Below are 13,837 nucleotides of genomic sequence, written 5' to 3' on the forward strand. Positions count from 1 at the left end.
ATCACTTCCTAAATGGACTCCCTTCATTTCGAATAGAGCCCAACCCTGATTCTAATTCATAATTCTAAGGTCTTTCCTTGTATCTCACCATCGCTGTATGGATGGACTGACTGGATCTACATTCTCCAAGTTTATGAACCTCACTTTACACATCACTTATGCCACCCTCTCAGTGTGCGTGTCCAAAGGGCATCATACCATAGTATTATCCAGAACCATTATTATATGGCTCTGGTATTATCCATATACACCCTTCATCTATCTTTTTCATGTGATTCTGTTTCTGGTCATTTTGAGCCTGTTGGATATTACTTTCTTGGATAACTCACAGGGGGATTGTTCTAGAGTTGAGATATTCAGATATTCACTTCTGGGAAATTACAGGAATGTATGGGTTTAATGTGTGTTAAATCATATACTGTATGTTTCAACATGTTGGATTTTTGATGTACTCTGTACAGTATGCAATACAGAAAGGTTTATCAGGCACTCGTTGATGACTGGTTATATTAAGCCCCCCCAACTATCCCTAAAGTCACTACTACTTCCCTCCATCTCCTCTTCTCATGTGACCGTTTAACCTTTGCCCCCCCCCCCCCCAATCCCTGGCAGCAATGTGGCGTGAACAGTGGCGTAACCCCAGGGCCATTTTGTGTGTGAGAGAATGGGTTGAGAATTCCAGTATCCACAGATAGTGTATGACTAGATTACATCTCGTGAAGATTGTGCTTTTTTGGAACTGTTTGCCCAGTCCAGCCCGGGGCAGATAAAGCCTGCTCGGATACAAATCAAATCAGCCCAGAGTTAAGTGTCTGGCTGAGGAGGATGAGCAGATTAGGCCTTTTCTACCTTGATTGCTCTCTCAGCATTAAGCAGCATGAGTGTCAACAAGGAATCTTGATGTCTGTGTGCGTATACACGTTCGTGTGCATGTTTTATGTTTTTTATTTAACCTTTTATTTAACCAAGTAGCCTCGTTTTTATAAAAATACATTTTTGAAGAGTTTGTGTGTGTGTGCGTACATGTGATCATGCTCTTTCTCACCCTCAGAGGACACAAACGACTGGCGCAAGGCGGAGGCCACCTGGACCAAGATGCAGGAGGAGAATGTGATACCAAGAGAGAGGACCCTGCGCATACTGGCTGACATCCTCAAGAGTAATGGACAGGAGGTGCCTTTCGAGGTGCCTGAGGTAAAAGAAAGCCTTCTGAAATCACTTCCTGCTCTGCCACCACTAGTAAGCACAGCTCTCCTTTTATTTCTATTCCATCAAATCAGTCATTTTCCCAAATCAGTGTTTGCTTCATTAAAGCTCATCCTCTCTGCTGATGTTCAGTTTGTTGCACAGTGAATCGCGGGCAGGACGCTACCTTTTAGTACCTCAGTTTATTAAAGGCTTCATTATCATTGGCTTGCCATGGTGCCCCCTCTGTCCTGGTTGACTCCTAGTTGGTTGAAATCCCTGAACTAGTCTGATTTCTCCGCACCTCTGGCGACAGTCCGTCTGAAACAACAAATCGTTGTATTTTAGCTACAGCTAGGGTAAATTTGAATTTGGGATGATCATTGGGACAGGAATTAATACTAGCCCCTAATGCCCAAATAATTCAGCCACTCCTAAATAACACCATGTCTTCTGCTGCTTAGTGGACTTTTAGCACAAGTCTCTAGAGGACTCTGGCAGAGGCTACTGGAAAGATGTGACCAAATTACCCAGCATTCCCTCTGCTTGACTGCACCGGTTTCCTCTGTTGATTCAAAATACATTATTTCTCCATTGGAATACATTATTTTCCAGCTTCCTTCCAGTTGTGTCCATGTTTGTTTGGCTTGTTGGGGAGGCCTGGAGGGAGATGAGACTCAAAGTGATGGCTTTAGCCCTTGGAGATGACCCTTGTGACCTGAGGCTCCCTGGAGTTGTCAACCCCCACACCCCCTTTTAGCCTCCCCGGCCCGTATGCGTAGCCTAATTTACCCCAGGCCAGCGTAGCTTAACCCCCTCCCCCGGTCGCTGAACGGGTGACTGAAGATTGAGGGGCCCTACAACAGTCTACTTTAACACACACACACACCTCACTCAAAAAAAGACGCATCGCAATTCTTATACTTAAAGGGACATTTTTCATGACATGCGCAAAATGATCCTGCAACGTGGTTGTAATTAGTGTCATTGAACAGGCCTATACCCGTGCTAGAGAGACTGGATGACAAAGCCTAGTCACTAGCACGAATAGAAACCAGTACAAAACACCCCCAAGTTTGTGTTTTTCCAAGGAGTACAGCCCATGTGCCGGTCGGGTCAAAGGCCCTCCCAATGGAAATTACAAGTGTGGCCACTGTACATTGATAATATGACCGATACTACAACAACAACAAAAATCCCACCCAAGAACAGGTAAAGAATATAAAATCTAAAGCTTCATTAATTGTAGAACCACAAAAGTCCTATACATGTTCAAATGCCCCTGTGCTGTGTTTACATTGGTCAAACTAAGCGAGCATTGAAACATCGCATCGCAGAACTTAAGGCTGCTATTAGAAATAAGAACAGATGATGCTATTGCGTGCCACTGCATCGAAGCCAACCATGGCTCACCTTCCTCCCTGCTCTTTGTAGCCATAGAACACGTCCAAGTTTCACCAAGAAGAGGTGATATCGAACATAACTAAAACATTCTGGCATTGTTTTTTCATTATGTACCGGCTGCACGACCATCCACTCAAGAATAAACAATTGTGCAGCGCACTGATAGAGAATTCATAATTTAAAAAGTAAAAAAATATTGTACAGTCTTATAGAGAGAAGACTATTCACTAGTCGAGGGTGTAATGGTACCATGGAAAGCCTTGCTGACAGCTGTCTGTAGGCATTTAGAAGAAATGTCTGTGGTCTACAACCACTACAAAATAACACAAGGTATTTTTGAATACGAGGTGTTATTTATATGTATAGTAAGTAGTGGCAAGAGAACCGTTGACGCTACATAAGGTTAATAGCAAGTAACAACAAGAGAATAGTTGAAGATGCACATGGGTAATAAGGGAGATTACCGAGTGTGTTTGGGAATGGTACTAAGTGGATGTGAAGTTGTGCGATTGTGAGATATGACATGTAAAGCTGATTTAGAAATTTGGATAATAAGCTGATTGTTATTTGGATAATAAGAGGTTATTTTTTTAAAACCTCTCCAGTGTATGGAGAATTAACAATGATCCATTTAAGATGGACTTTGAGTGTCCCTGTGTAAGAATTTCCGCAACACGTCCGAACGGTTTGGCCTACAAACTAATATGGAAAGATGAGGACTCACACAAACACTGTTCTCCGTTTTGCTCGAAGACCCCCATAAGTCAGTAACGCTGATGTGCCAGCTTCTGTCTGTAGCATCCAAACCGTTTTGGGCTACAAACATGGCATCCAGTTTCTGTCTCTCCGTCAGTGAAAAGCCACTGGTTAACTGAGCTCATACGCTGCTCATAAAGCTCCCTCCTCACTCTCCTGTGAAACTCCACCTTGCGCATCATTTCCATGTGCTTGTGGAACAGATTTCCAGTACCACTCACAATCCCAGATCTCTGAGAAACCCGGGAGGACCTGACCCAAAGCCACATGTTCAATCAGTTCTAGATGTACCATAATGCATTCTAAACATGGAATGTTGAGAAATACACAAATGGCAATAAACCAAATCCTGGTGAGAATACACTATTTCATTCTTACCCATGTCAATATATTTGATGGTCTTGCAAGGAGATATTGATGTGCCATCCATGGTCTGGACTGATGAAATTGCTGGGTGTAAAAGTTCATTTTAGAAAAATGTAGAATCTTCGATGGCAGAAGCAAGTCGTCTAGTCTTGGGGTTGTTGCAACCAAAACTGAGTTGCAAATCAACGCTGTGGCTCTTAGCCAAGCATTCTCAATACAAACATTCTACCTACTTTGTTTTGAGTGATTTTGTGTTTTCATGATTCAGAATTGCCACGACAAAGAAAACTAGTGAAATTAAGTGAAGTACTAAAATCAGTTTTACATTGAACTCGACACAGACATCCACCAATCACCCAGATATGTTGTGAATGGGTTGTGATATGCAATTTGCAACTCTCTGTTTCTATGCTTCATTGTAGAATTCTGAAACACAGATTGACTTGCACACACACACACTATTCTATGGGATAAGCATGCTCTTGTGTGCCATAGGGGCCGTTGTTTTTGTATCGTGTGAATATTGACCCATATTTTACCAGTGACTGTTTTGATAGTAGTTATTCACAGTATGTTGTACTCTACCTTTCCATAGGTGTGGTATGAGCAGGCTGCAGACAGAGAAGCACAGTCAGAGACCAAGCCTGAAGGGTCAAAGGGCAAAGCCACCAAGTTAGCCAGTACCCAGGCTGCTACTGCAGAGAACAACCCTGCTGACTACCAGTTCAGACTGCTCACCCTCTGCAAGAAGGGCAAGGCTAAAGGTATTGTTGCCAGACCTCCATTGGTAATATTGGGGATTTCCTGAGCTTCTCTTAATACAGACTGTCCCATGACCACTGAGACATGTTTTACGAAACATGTTTGGTTGACATGGTGGATTGTTGAATGCTTTTCATATGTTTCCTGATGGTGATCTCTATCAATCCCTCTCTCCTGCTACATTTCTCATCCTCTCTCCCTCCATCTCCCTCTGTTGGTCTGTCCAGAGGCCTATGATATGCTGAAGGATATTGATAGGAAGGGTGTGACCCTGGGCCCAGCCCCCTACGACAGTCTGATCCGGGCTCTGCTGGCCGAGGGTAGTATGGAGAACGCCATGATGGTCAAAGAGATGTGAGTTTGTCTGTGTGTGTTCACCAGTCAGTATGTCCTGTGTCCTCTCCCTCACTCACTCCCCCTCTCTATCTGCCAGTGGTCCTGACCAAGAAACCACACACTTTTACAGTGGGCTACTTCCACACTCGGAGTCAAATTCTGGTTTGTCACAGGTTAAGCTTACAGTATACAGGGCAGCCAGGGTTCTTGAATTAGGTTTGAGATTACCAAGTGATTGTGAATTGACCCTTAACCCTGCTGGATGTGAACAGCAGTGGTCTGGTAAGCCTCGGAAGCGCTTGAGCCCCTTCCTATCGCCACAGATTAATTTGGTTTTCTGGGAAGCGGATGACTTTGCACAAAAATGACAATCTTCTGCTGATTAGTAATGTATCGTGTGTGTTTTTTGGTTGTCCTGGGATCTTAGTAGCAGATCTTAGTTATCCCTTTTTAAAAAACGAGAGCAAAATGAGGTTCTCATCGCTCATAACACATGACTGATGATCTGTCCCCTTCGAGCAGGAGACTCTTTGTATAATCCTCTTCCCTCGCTCACTGGCTCGGGTGGCTGTTCCCTGTGTGTGTCTGTCTGTGTGTTTATGAACAGTTAGTAGAATTACTTTAAGGATTCAACGCATACCTTCCACATTACACACACCACATACCCACCTGTCCCCCTTCGCTCCAGAACTTTAGGTACCCCTACGTCAGGCCAGTACAGGGCATGACTTAACCCAGGGTTTTTTAGTCCTGTGAGGGACCTTGAAATTATCAGAGAAGGGATGCAGTGGGGGTTGGTTTAATCATGTGGGAAGATGATCAAGACGCCAGTACAGTAATAATTCCCCTAGTGTGTATAAAGCCCAGTCTCTTGCGTGTGGATGACTTAGACAGGGCTGGAGCCAGATGGGCCCAAGGCTGGGTTGGGGAGAGGAGGAGGGGCTGCATCATAACTGAGCAGTGGGGCGCTTAGCAGAGATTAAGGGGATTGGGATGGAGAGAAATGTGGGAGGGTCAGAGCGGAAGTTGGGTGGAGGGGGGAGACCCCAGAGAGAGGGTGAAAAGAGTGCAAGAGATGGGGAGGCTAGAGGGCAGCGACAGGGGGGATTTTCTTTCCTTGGGATTGATAAGAATCACTCTGACCAAGGTTTCCGCAGCAATCTGTCCGAGTGTGCAGAGGGCTGGTGGTTGGTCGGCACGGCGATAAGGAGCATGAGGCCAACGCTCAATTGAGCAGCCAGATTAATCCGGTCGGAGACTGTAATAATAAAAGGGAGATTGATTGAGGTATTAGTGGCTCTGAAATGGGAAAAAAAAGATGTCTGAAAGGACAAGGGGATCGACTGAGGGATGGAGGGAAAGGGACATTACCTAGGGTCTCATCACTGCAGCAGCTGTTCTCTCCCTGCCCAGCCCCAGAGGAGACTCACCGCCCCCCACACTCGGAGCTGGAGAGGACCTCCGAGTAGTCTGAACACCCGGTTGTTTTGTAATACTTCTATGGCCAGACTTGATTGTCAGTCGGACTCACTTTCACTCTGTCCCTCTGTTTGTCTTATTTTCTCCCTCTTCTCTCTATTCCCATTTCAGTGGAGTGGAGGGTTGTTCACCTCTGCTGTAAGGTTGAAGATTGTTGACTTATGTCTGTCTGTTCCTCAGTGCCGTAGGCCGTGTCCCAGGGTTCAAGCTGAATGACATAGCCAACAGCCTCCTCATCATTACACAGGTCAAGAGAGGGCTAGCCAAAGGTGGGTTTTTGCGTGATACGTGCTCAAACACACACACTGAGTTTCTTTGTTGCATACATTCTGTTGCCTTCCTCCCACCCTTAGATGGCATGTCCACACTCAAGTCCATGCTGCAGGGAGACCAAGTGCCCTCAAAACTGTCCGTCACACGATTGGTCCAATCCCTCGGTAGCCATGGGGATGTCCAAGGCATCCAGGAAGTGGAGGTTCTGATGAAGGGGTTGGGCACGCCCCTCAACCTGTCAAGCATGGTCTTTCTCAACAACACTGCCATGGGACACATCAAAAAGTAAGGTTCATCTACTCACCTACTTAGCACTCAATCGCGCCCAGCTTTATGAAGGGGTATTGTCTTGCTGTTATCAAGGGTTTCAGTAGCATTGCAATGAACAAATCTGGGCTAATAATGTAAGTAGTAATACATAAAAGAGCTAGAAGCGAGGCAGCCCTCTGTCGGCGCCATTTCTCTGCAGCACTCCACCAATCAGGCCTTTATGATAGAGAGGCCAGATAGATTTCACTCCTCAGTAAAAGGCACCTGACAGCCCCTTGGAGTTTGCCAAAGGGCACCGAAAGGACTCAGACAATGAGAAACAAGATTATCTGGTCTGATGAAACCAAGATTGAACTCTTTGGCTGAATGCCAAGCATCACATCTGGAGAAAACCCGGCACCATCTCTAAGGTGAAGCATATTGGTGGCATCATGCTGTGGGGATATTTTTCAGCGGCAGGGACTGGGAGACTAGTCAGGATCGAGGGAAAGATGAACGGAGAAAAGCACAGAGATTCTTAATGAAAACCTGTTGCAGAGCGTTCAGGACCCTCAGATTGGGGTGACGGTTCACCTTCCAACAGTACAACGACCCTAAGCACACAACCAAGACAACGCAGGAGTGGCTTTGGGACAAGTCTCTGAATGTCCTTGAGTGGCCCAGCCACTCCGCAGAGAAGAATGGGAGAAACTCACCACATACAGGTATGCCAAGCTTGTAGCATCATACCCAAGAAGACTCAAGGATGTAATCATTGCCAAAGGTGTTTCAACAAAGTACTGAGTAAAGGGTCTGAATACTTATGTACATGTGATATTTAAGTTTTCTTTGTTTTAAATACATTTGCAAAAATGTGTAAACCTGTTTTTGCTTTGTCATTTGGGGTATTGTGTGTAGATTGATGAGGGGAAAAAACGGATTAAATCAATTTTAGAATAAGGCTGTAACGTAACAGTGTGGAAAAAGTAAAACAGTCTGAATGCTTTCTGAATGCACTGTATGCCAATTAGGAATGAGGGGGATGATCAGGTAACCATGATGGAATGTGGCCAGGTTGGGAATTTAGCCATGACACCAGGGTGAAAACCCCTAATCTTACGAGTGCCATGGGATTTTGAATAACCCTGGCCTCCAATACCCAGTTGGTTAACAATACCCTGGCCTCCAATACCCAGTTGGTTAACAATACCCTGGCCTCCAATACCCAGTTGGTTAACAATACCCTGGCCTCCAATACCCAGTTGGTTAACAATACCCTGGCCTCCAATACCCAGTTGGTTAACAATACCCTGGCCTCCAATACCCAGTTGGTTAACAATACCCTGGCCTCCAATACCCAGTTGGTTAACAATACCCTGGCCTCCAATACCCAGTGGGTTAACAATACCCTGGCCTCCAATACCCAGTGGGTTAACAATACCCTGGCCTCCAATACCCAGTTGGTTAACAATACCCTGGCCTCCAATACCCAGTGTGTTAACAATACCCTGGCCTCCAATACCCAGTTGGTTAACAATACCCTGGCCTCCAATACCCAGTGTGTTAACAATACCCTGGCCTCCAATACCCAGTGTGTTAACAATACCCTGGCCTCCAATACCCAGTTGGTTAACAATACCCTGGCATCCAATACCCAGTGTGTTAACAATACCCTAGGGGAATACAGCACACACAATGTTACACAGAGGAATGTTTATGAAGAGGTTGCTACTACCAAATAGGCTAAACTCACCAAATATGAACAACCCAACCTGGGACCCCAACAAGCCTTCTCCCTCCTCCCTTCCTCTAGTTCTCCCCCCTCGCTCTACATCCTTTCCTCTCCTTCTCCACCAGCCCACATTAATATTTAATCTGTGTCTGAATCCACTGTGACTGCTCTGACTGAGTCTGAATAATTTACAGAGGTCCATCTCTAAATGTGGCGCTCCTTTCTGGACCCTTCCCTCTTAACCAGTCAGCTCGGCTCAAATCGTGCCGCCCCGCACGTGTCACAGCTGCTTAGGCCAATCGTGGTGGGGGTGCGGTCAGAGTTCTTCCTGACAGGCCCAGGCAGGCGAGAGAGCAGGGAGTGCTGCCCAATCGGGCATGAGCGCCTTTTCATTTCCGCTATCCTATCGTCCTGCGTCTTGGCCCTGGGAGCTAGGTGGGGATGACACCCCCACGCCACTGTTAGCAGAGAGAATGCTAATGCGGCCGATAATAGTTTGATGCACTTTGTTTTTCTCTTTCTGTGTGTGGATGAATGATGAGGGGGACGCTCCTCGCATATTTAGAGAATATTTAATCATACCTCCCTGTATGCCCTCATCGACCTCTCTATCTCTGTTACTATCGTGTTTTACTGGTTATTTCTTTCCCAGAAAGTTCTGCTGCTACTTCCCCCAGCGGATACATTGAGGTCTCAGTGAAGAGATTGGATCCTTTTTTTCCCTTCTGTTTTTAACCCCCAGCGAAATGCCTATATTCTCTCTCTGTCAGTGGAGACCTGGACTCTGCAGTGGAGGGCTTGGAGGCTGTCTACACACAGGGTGATGGGCCTCAGGGTCCGGCTGCCAGCATGGCCTTTGTCTTCAGGAAGGTGTTGGAGGAGAACAATGGCGCTGCTCTGGATAAATGTAAGGAACACCGACACCTGTGTAACCTCACCCGCCCACCTTCAGACAATGTGTCTTTAATCTCCAACATGGTCCCCACTTTCATATAGAATTTACTGCAGTAGTTGATACTCTTGAAACAGACCATCAGCAAGCAGTGTACCAACCTGTATACCCTATAAGATCAATCTTCTCATTAACCTTGTTGAGTGAGATCTATGTTGATTGTGATCCTGTCTGTGTGTCTCTGTGTAGTGAGTGCCATGGCAGAGAGGCTGGCAAATCACTTTTCATCGTACAGAGCTGCTTCGGACCTCTTCATACAGCTGCTGGAGGCTGACATGGTAGAGGACGCCAAGTTCATGCTGGCCGTACGTATCCCACTCACCCAGTGACATCAGCCACTACATTCAATCAGTTTGAGTTATTTGTCTCTGTGTGTAGCTCTCATGGCTGGCTGGCTGGCTGCCTGTCTGTCTGCCTGTCTGTTTCTCTGTCTCTGTGTGTGTGTTCATGTGTGGGTAAACATTAGCAACACCACTTTTTGCCTGGATTTAGCAGTCCCAGACAATTTTTTGAGCTCCTGGACAAAATGCCCATGAAGTTGCCTACTCGGGGTGCGCGGTCGTCACCAACGCTCCTTTTATGTGAGCGGGTCACACTCAATCTGAGCGCTACCGATCTTGTCTTTGAGCAGTCCTAGACATCCCCATATTTTCAAACAGTGCTCTTGTTGTGTGAGATGTGCAATGACAAGTTTTGAGCACGATGATCAGCAATAGCCAATGAGAGCTTGCCAGAGAAGAAGCCAGTGAGATGTTGTTTTTCATCACCCAGAATGTGTAGACTCTTGAGCAGGAGCGATGACTACTACTAGTGTGCGTTTTGTTCTTGCCAAAGTGTCATCGTTACTGCTCTGACGTTTCACAAGCAATGTTATTCCATTCAAAATGTTATATATATATTTGAACTCCGTATGGAAAGCGTGAATATCTGACTGAAAACATTTGCGGCTGATTTGAGCCAGATCTTGTTGTAGCTACGTTAAGTGAGCAACACTACAGGAAAGCTGGTCCTTTAATGTAAGAGGCTCAGCCATTTTTAGCATTTTGAATGTTGTCGTCTACACCCAGCTTTATTGATGTCACTTGTTAAATCCACTTCAATCAGTGTAGATGAATGGGAGGAAGCAGGATAAAGAAGGATTTTGAAACCTTGAGACAATTGAATGGGCAAGACAAAATATTTGAACAGTGCCTTTGAACGGGGTATGGTAGTAGGTGCCAGGTGCACTGGTTTGATTGTGCCAAGAACTGCAACACTGCTGGGTTTTTCATGCTCAACAGTTTCCCATGTGGATCAAGGATGGTCCACCACCCAAAGGACATCCAGCCAACTTGACATAACTGTGGGAAGCGTTGGAGTCAACATGGACCAGCATCTCTGTGGAATGCTTTTGACAACCGACAAATTTAGGTTGTTCTGAAGGCAAAAGGGTTGTACAATAATGTGTTAATAAGTATATTTCTATTTCCGTGCACATATCGATAAATCCACAATCTGGATAAAGGCAAAGGTTATTTAGCATACTTTGACTTCAAATCACCCTCGGTCACTTTGAAATATAGATCACCTTCGCATCACAAAGGTCGATGAGTATAATGTACTTTGAACATATGCAAGATTGATCGGTTTGCTCAGTTATATGTTATTTAAATGGGGCGGCAGGGTAGCCTAGTGGTTAGAGCGTTGGACTAGTAACCGGAAGGTTGCAAGTTCAAACCCCCGAGCTGACATGGTACAAATCTGTCGTTCTGCCCCTGAACAGGCAGTTAACCCACTGTTCCTAGGCCGTCATTGAAAATAAGAATTTGTTCTTAACTGACTTGCCTAGTTAAATAAAAGTAAAATAAATGTAGCTCGAGCCACATGAACATTGAGAGGGAGAAGGATCATAAGACCTTCTGGTGCCCCTCTCCTCCAGATCATGTTCCCCTTGAATTCACATGTAATTATACTGCTGCTCAATGATTAACAAAGATGCTTGATTCCAACGGAGACATGAAAATGAACACAGATACTCTAAGTTCATAAGAAATTAAAGCCAAATTAGAAGAATCCGTGTTTCGTGTAATATGCATCTACTTGAGCATATTTAGCAGCTTGGCTGGTATTTCTGCAGTCCTCTCCCAGATTTATTGTAACGAAGGAACAATTCTATCCTATAAGAAACTGTTAGCTAAACTCTGAAAAGCTTTTAACCAGGCAGATGACAAGTGTGTTGAATGAAGTCATTAAGAAGTGAGTCGGACCAGAAGTCAGTGAGGCAGGGTCCTCCTAGACCTGCTCTGGGAGGTGGGGTTCTAGGGGTAGAGATATTCTGACATTCCCTGCTTATCCAGAGCTTTTAAGCAGCCGTGAGGGAGTATGCTCGTCTGGGATCAGGGATACAGGGGGTTGCGTCACGGCCAGTCTGGCTTCTGGATAAAACGAGTCCTAGCGGAGAGAGCGAGCGACTGGAGAGAAGAGGAGAGTGGAGGAGTGTTGTTCTAATTGCCTGATTGTACTAAAGCCATTCTGCCGCTGAGTGACTCTGGCCCTCTGTTTAATACGCTGCTACTCCGCGCTGCGGTTAAAAGCCTCCGAGGCCGCCGCTTTTAATTCCACCCAAGGAAAGAAACACGGCGTTCACGAATGGCTTGTAATGTGACCTCATTGCCACTGAACCCAGAGAAGACTCAGAGCACGGCAGGGTTTAATGCGGCACTCACACTTTTCATAGTCTTTACTTCTTACCAATTTTTTTTAAGGTTACATCTTTAGCCCAAAGCAAATCCCTCTTAATTGTTTTATATAAAAAAGTATTTCTAAATCGAAGCCCTGAATTTAAAATGGCTGCTTTGTGATAAAGAGCCTGTTTACATACATTCTTTCGTAGGTTTGAACCTTGGTTGGTTTCACTCATTCTCTCCTCGTTATGAGAGCTACTTCCCCTACCTCACTTCCTGCCTCTGGTAATTGACTAATGACAGAAAGTAAAGGTGGTGAAGTAAATTACCCCCTAGAATGCTACAGCGCAGTACAGATTCCAATCAGCCCCTTTATGTTGCTAAGTGTAGATAATTATACTTTAAAGTGAACAGGCACTGTACATTTTTAAATTTGATAAAGAAATAAGTAGTTATCTGGCTGACACCCTGTTGGCGGTGTAATGAACCTAGAACTGCAGAGCGCTGTCTGGAGTGCAGGGCATATAATAAAAGGCCTAAAGCAATTCAAAAACACTTAAGACACACAACGCGCACGGCACAGCAAATAGAGCCCTGTTCACAAGCAGAGATGCTCTCCTACAGTACATGTACCCTTTTTTACAATTCCCTCAATTGCTGTGTGTGGTTGCACATTTGCATGTCTGCATTTGTTTCTGCAGTCATTAGCTAAGTTTCTACCAAATTTGTGAATATTCCTAAATCCTGCATTTTCCAACCAGAGACATGTTTCCATCAAATTTGCTTGTTGTTGAGAAAAGGCTGTGTGTGGCAATGTAGTGCACTTAAAAATAACTTTTGCGGTTAAATTTACCCCACCAAAAAAGCAAGTTACATGGGTTTCCATCGCATTTTCAACTCTACTGATGGTTTTGTCACAAATGTTGCGTTCTAGCGAATGTGCCCACTGGTCTTGGCACTTGTGCTCTATCCAACATATTGCAGACAGTATGGGTAGGCTAACTACATGAGAATATGGATAAGAGCATCAATCATCATGTCACCAGAATAAGACCCTGGATATGTATTGAAAGGAGCATCAAGCTCATCACCGTGCACTTTCACCACCCTGTGAAGTTCATCATAACTTGTTATATGTAGCCTAATAAACTGCATGGTCTCCCAAGTAGTGGGAGGACTATACGCCATATCGCATGACCTGAAGTTTACTTCGATATGATGGCTATTATATCCACCACCATTTCTCGCATAAGTCATTTTACAAACACAAAAAGATCCCACCTTGTCTAGCGTATTCGGTTTTGTTGACCTATGGAAAGTTTACCGGCAAATGATAATTTTCCATCACTCCTGTCGTAACATTATTTTTTTATTCAACATGTACTTTACTCTCATTAAAAGGTTGGATGGAAACCTGGTTAGTCACGACTCTGATCTCTCCTGCCCCTCTTCTCTTTCTCTAGCGCTGTAATGCTGTGGCTGAACAGAAGGAGATTCTGGTCTCTTACATGTCCAGGCTGGCCCAGAAACCAGGCCAGGTACAACCATCTCCTTCAACCACACTATATCATATCTGAACCAAAGGCTTGTTTATTATTAGCCTTCATTTAAAGTGCCTGGAGAAATGCATAATCATTACACTTGAGTCATTTAGCAAACACACTTATCCAGAGCGACTTA

At 44.9% G+C, this 13,837-nt stretch overlaps 1 protein-coding gene across 1 annotated transcript in view; it reads left to right on the forward strand.

The window, feature by feature from the left end:
- lrpprc (leucine-rich pentatricopeptide repeat containing) overlaps positions 1–13,837 on the forward strand; it is a 70,175-nt gene that overhangs the window by 51,263 nt on the left and 5,075 nt on the right. Inside the window, exons 28-35 of the mRNA XM_064950281.1 lie at positions 1,052–1,194; positions 4,307–4,475; positions 4,701–4,827; positions 6,469–6,557; positions 6,642–6,846; positions 9,313–9,449; positions 9,684–9,799; positions 13,621–13,695. Of these exons, the coding sequence (XP_064806353.1) occupies positions 1,052–1,194; positions 4,307–4,475; positions 4,701–4,827; positions 6,469–6,557; positions 6,642–6,846; positions 9,313–9,449; positions 9,684–9,799; positions 13,621–13,695 (1,061 nt within the window). The remainder of the gene's footprint in view (positions 1–1,051; positions 1,195–4,306; positions 4,476–4,700; positions 4,828–6,468; positions 6,558–6,641; positions 6,847–9,312; positions 9,450–9,683; positions 9,800–13,620; positions 13,696–13,837) is intronic.

The sequence above is a fragment of the Oncorhynchus masou genome, chromosome 31 (assembly GCF_036934945.1).
Source record: "Oncorhynchus masou masou isolate Uvic2021 chromosome 31, UVic_Omas_1.1, whole genome shotgun sequence".
Taxonomy (NCBI): Eukaryota; Metazoa; Chordata; class Actinopteri; order Salmoniformes; family Salmonidae; genus Oncorhynchus; species Oncorhynchus masou.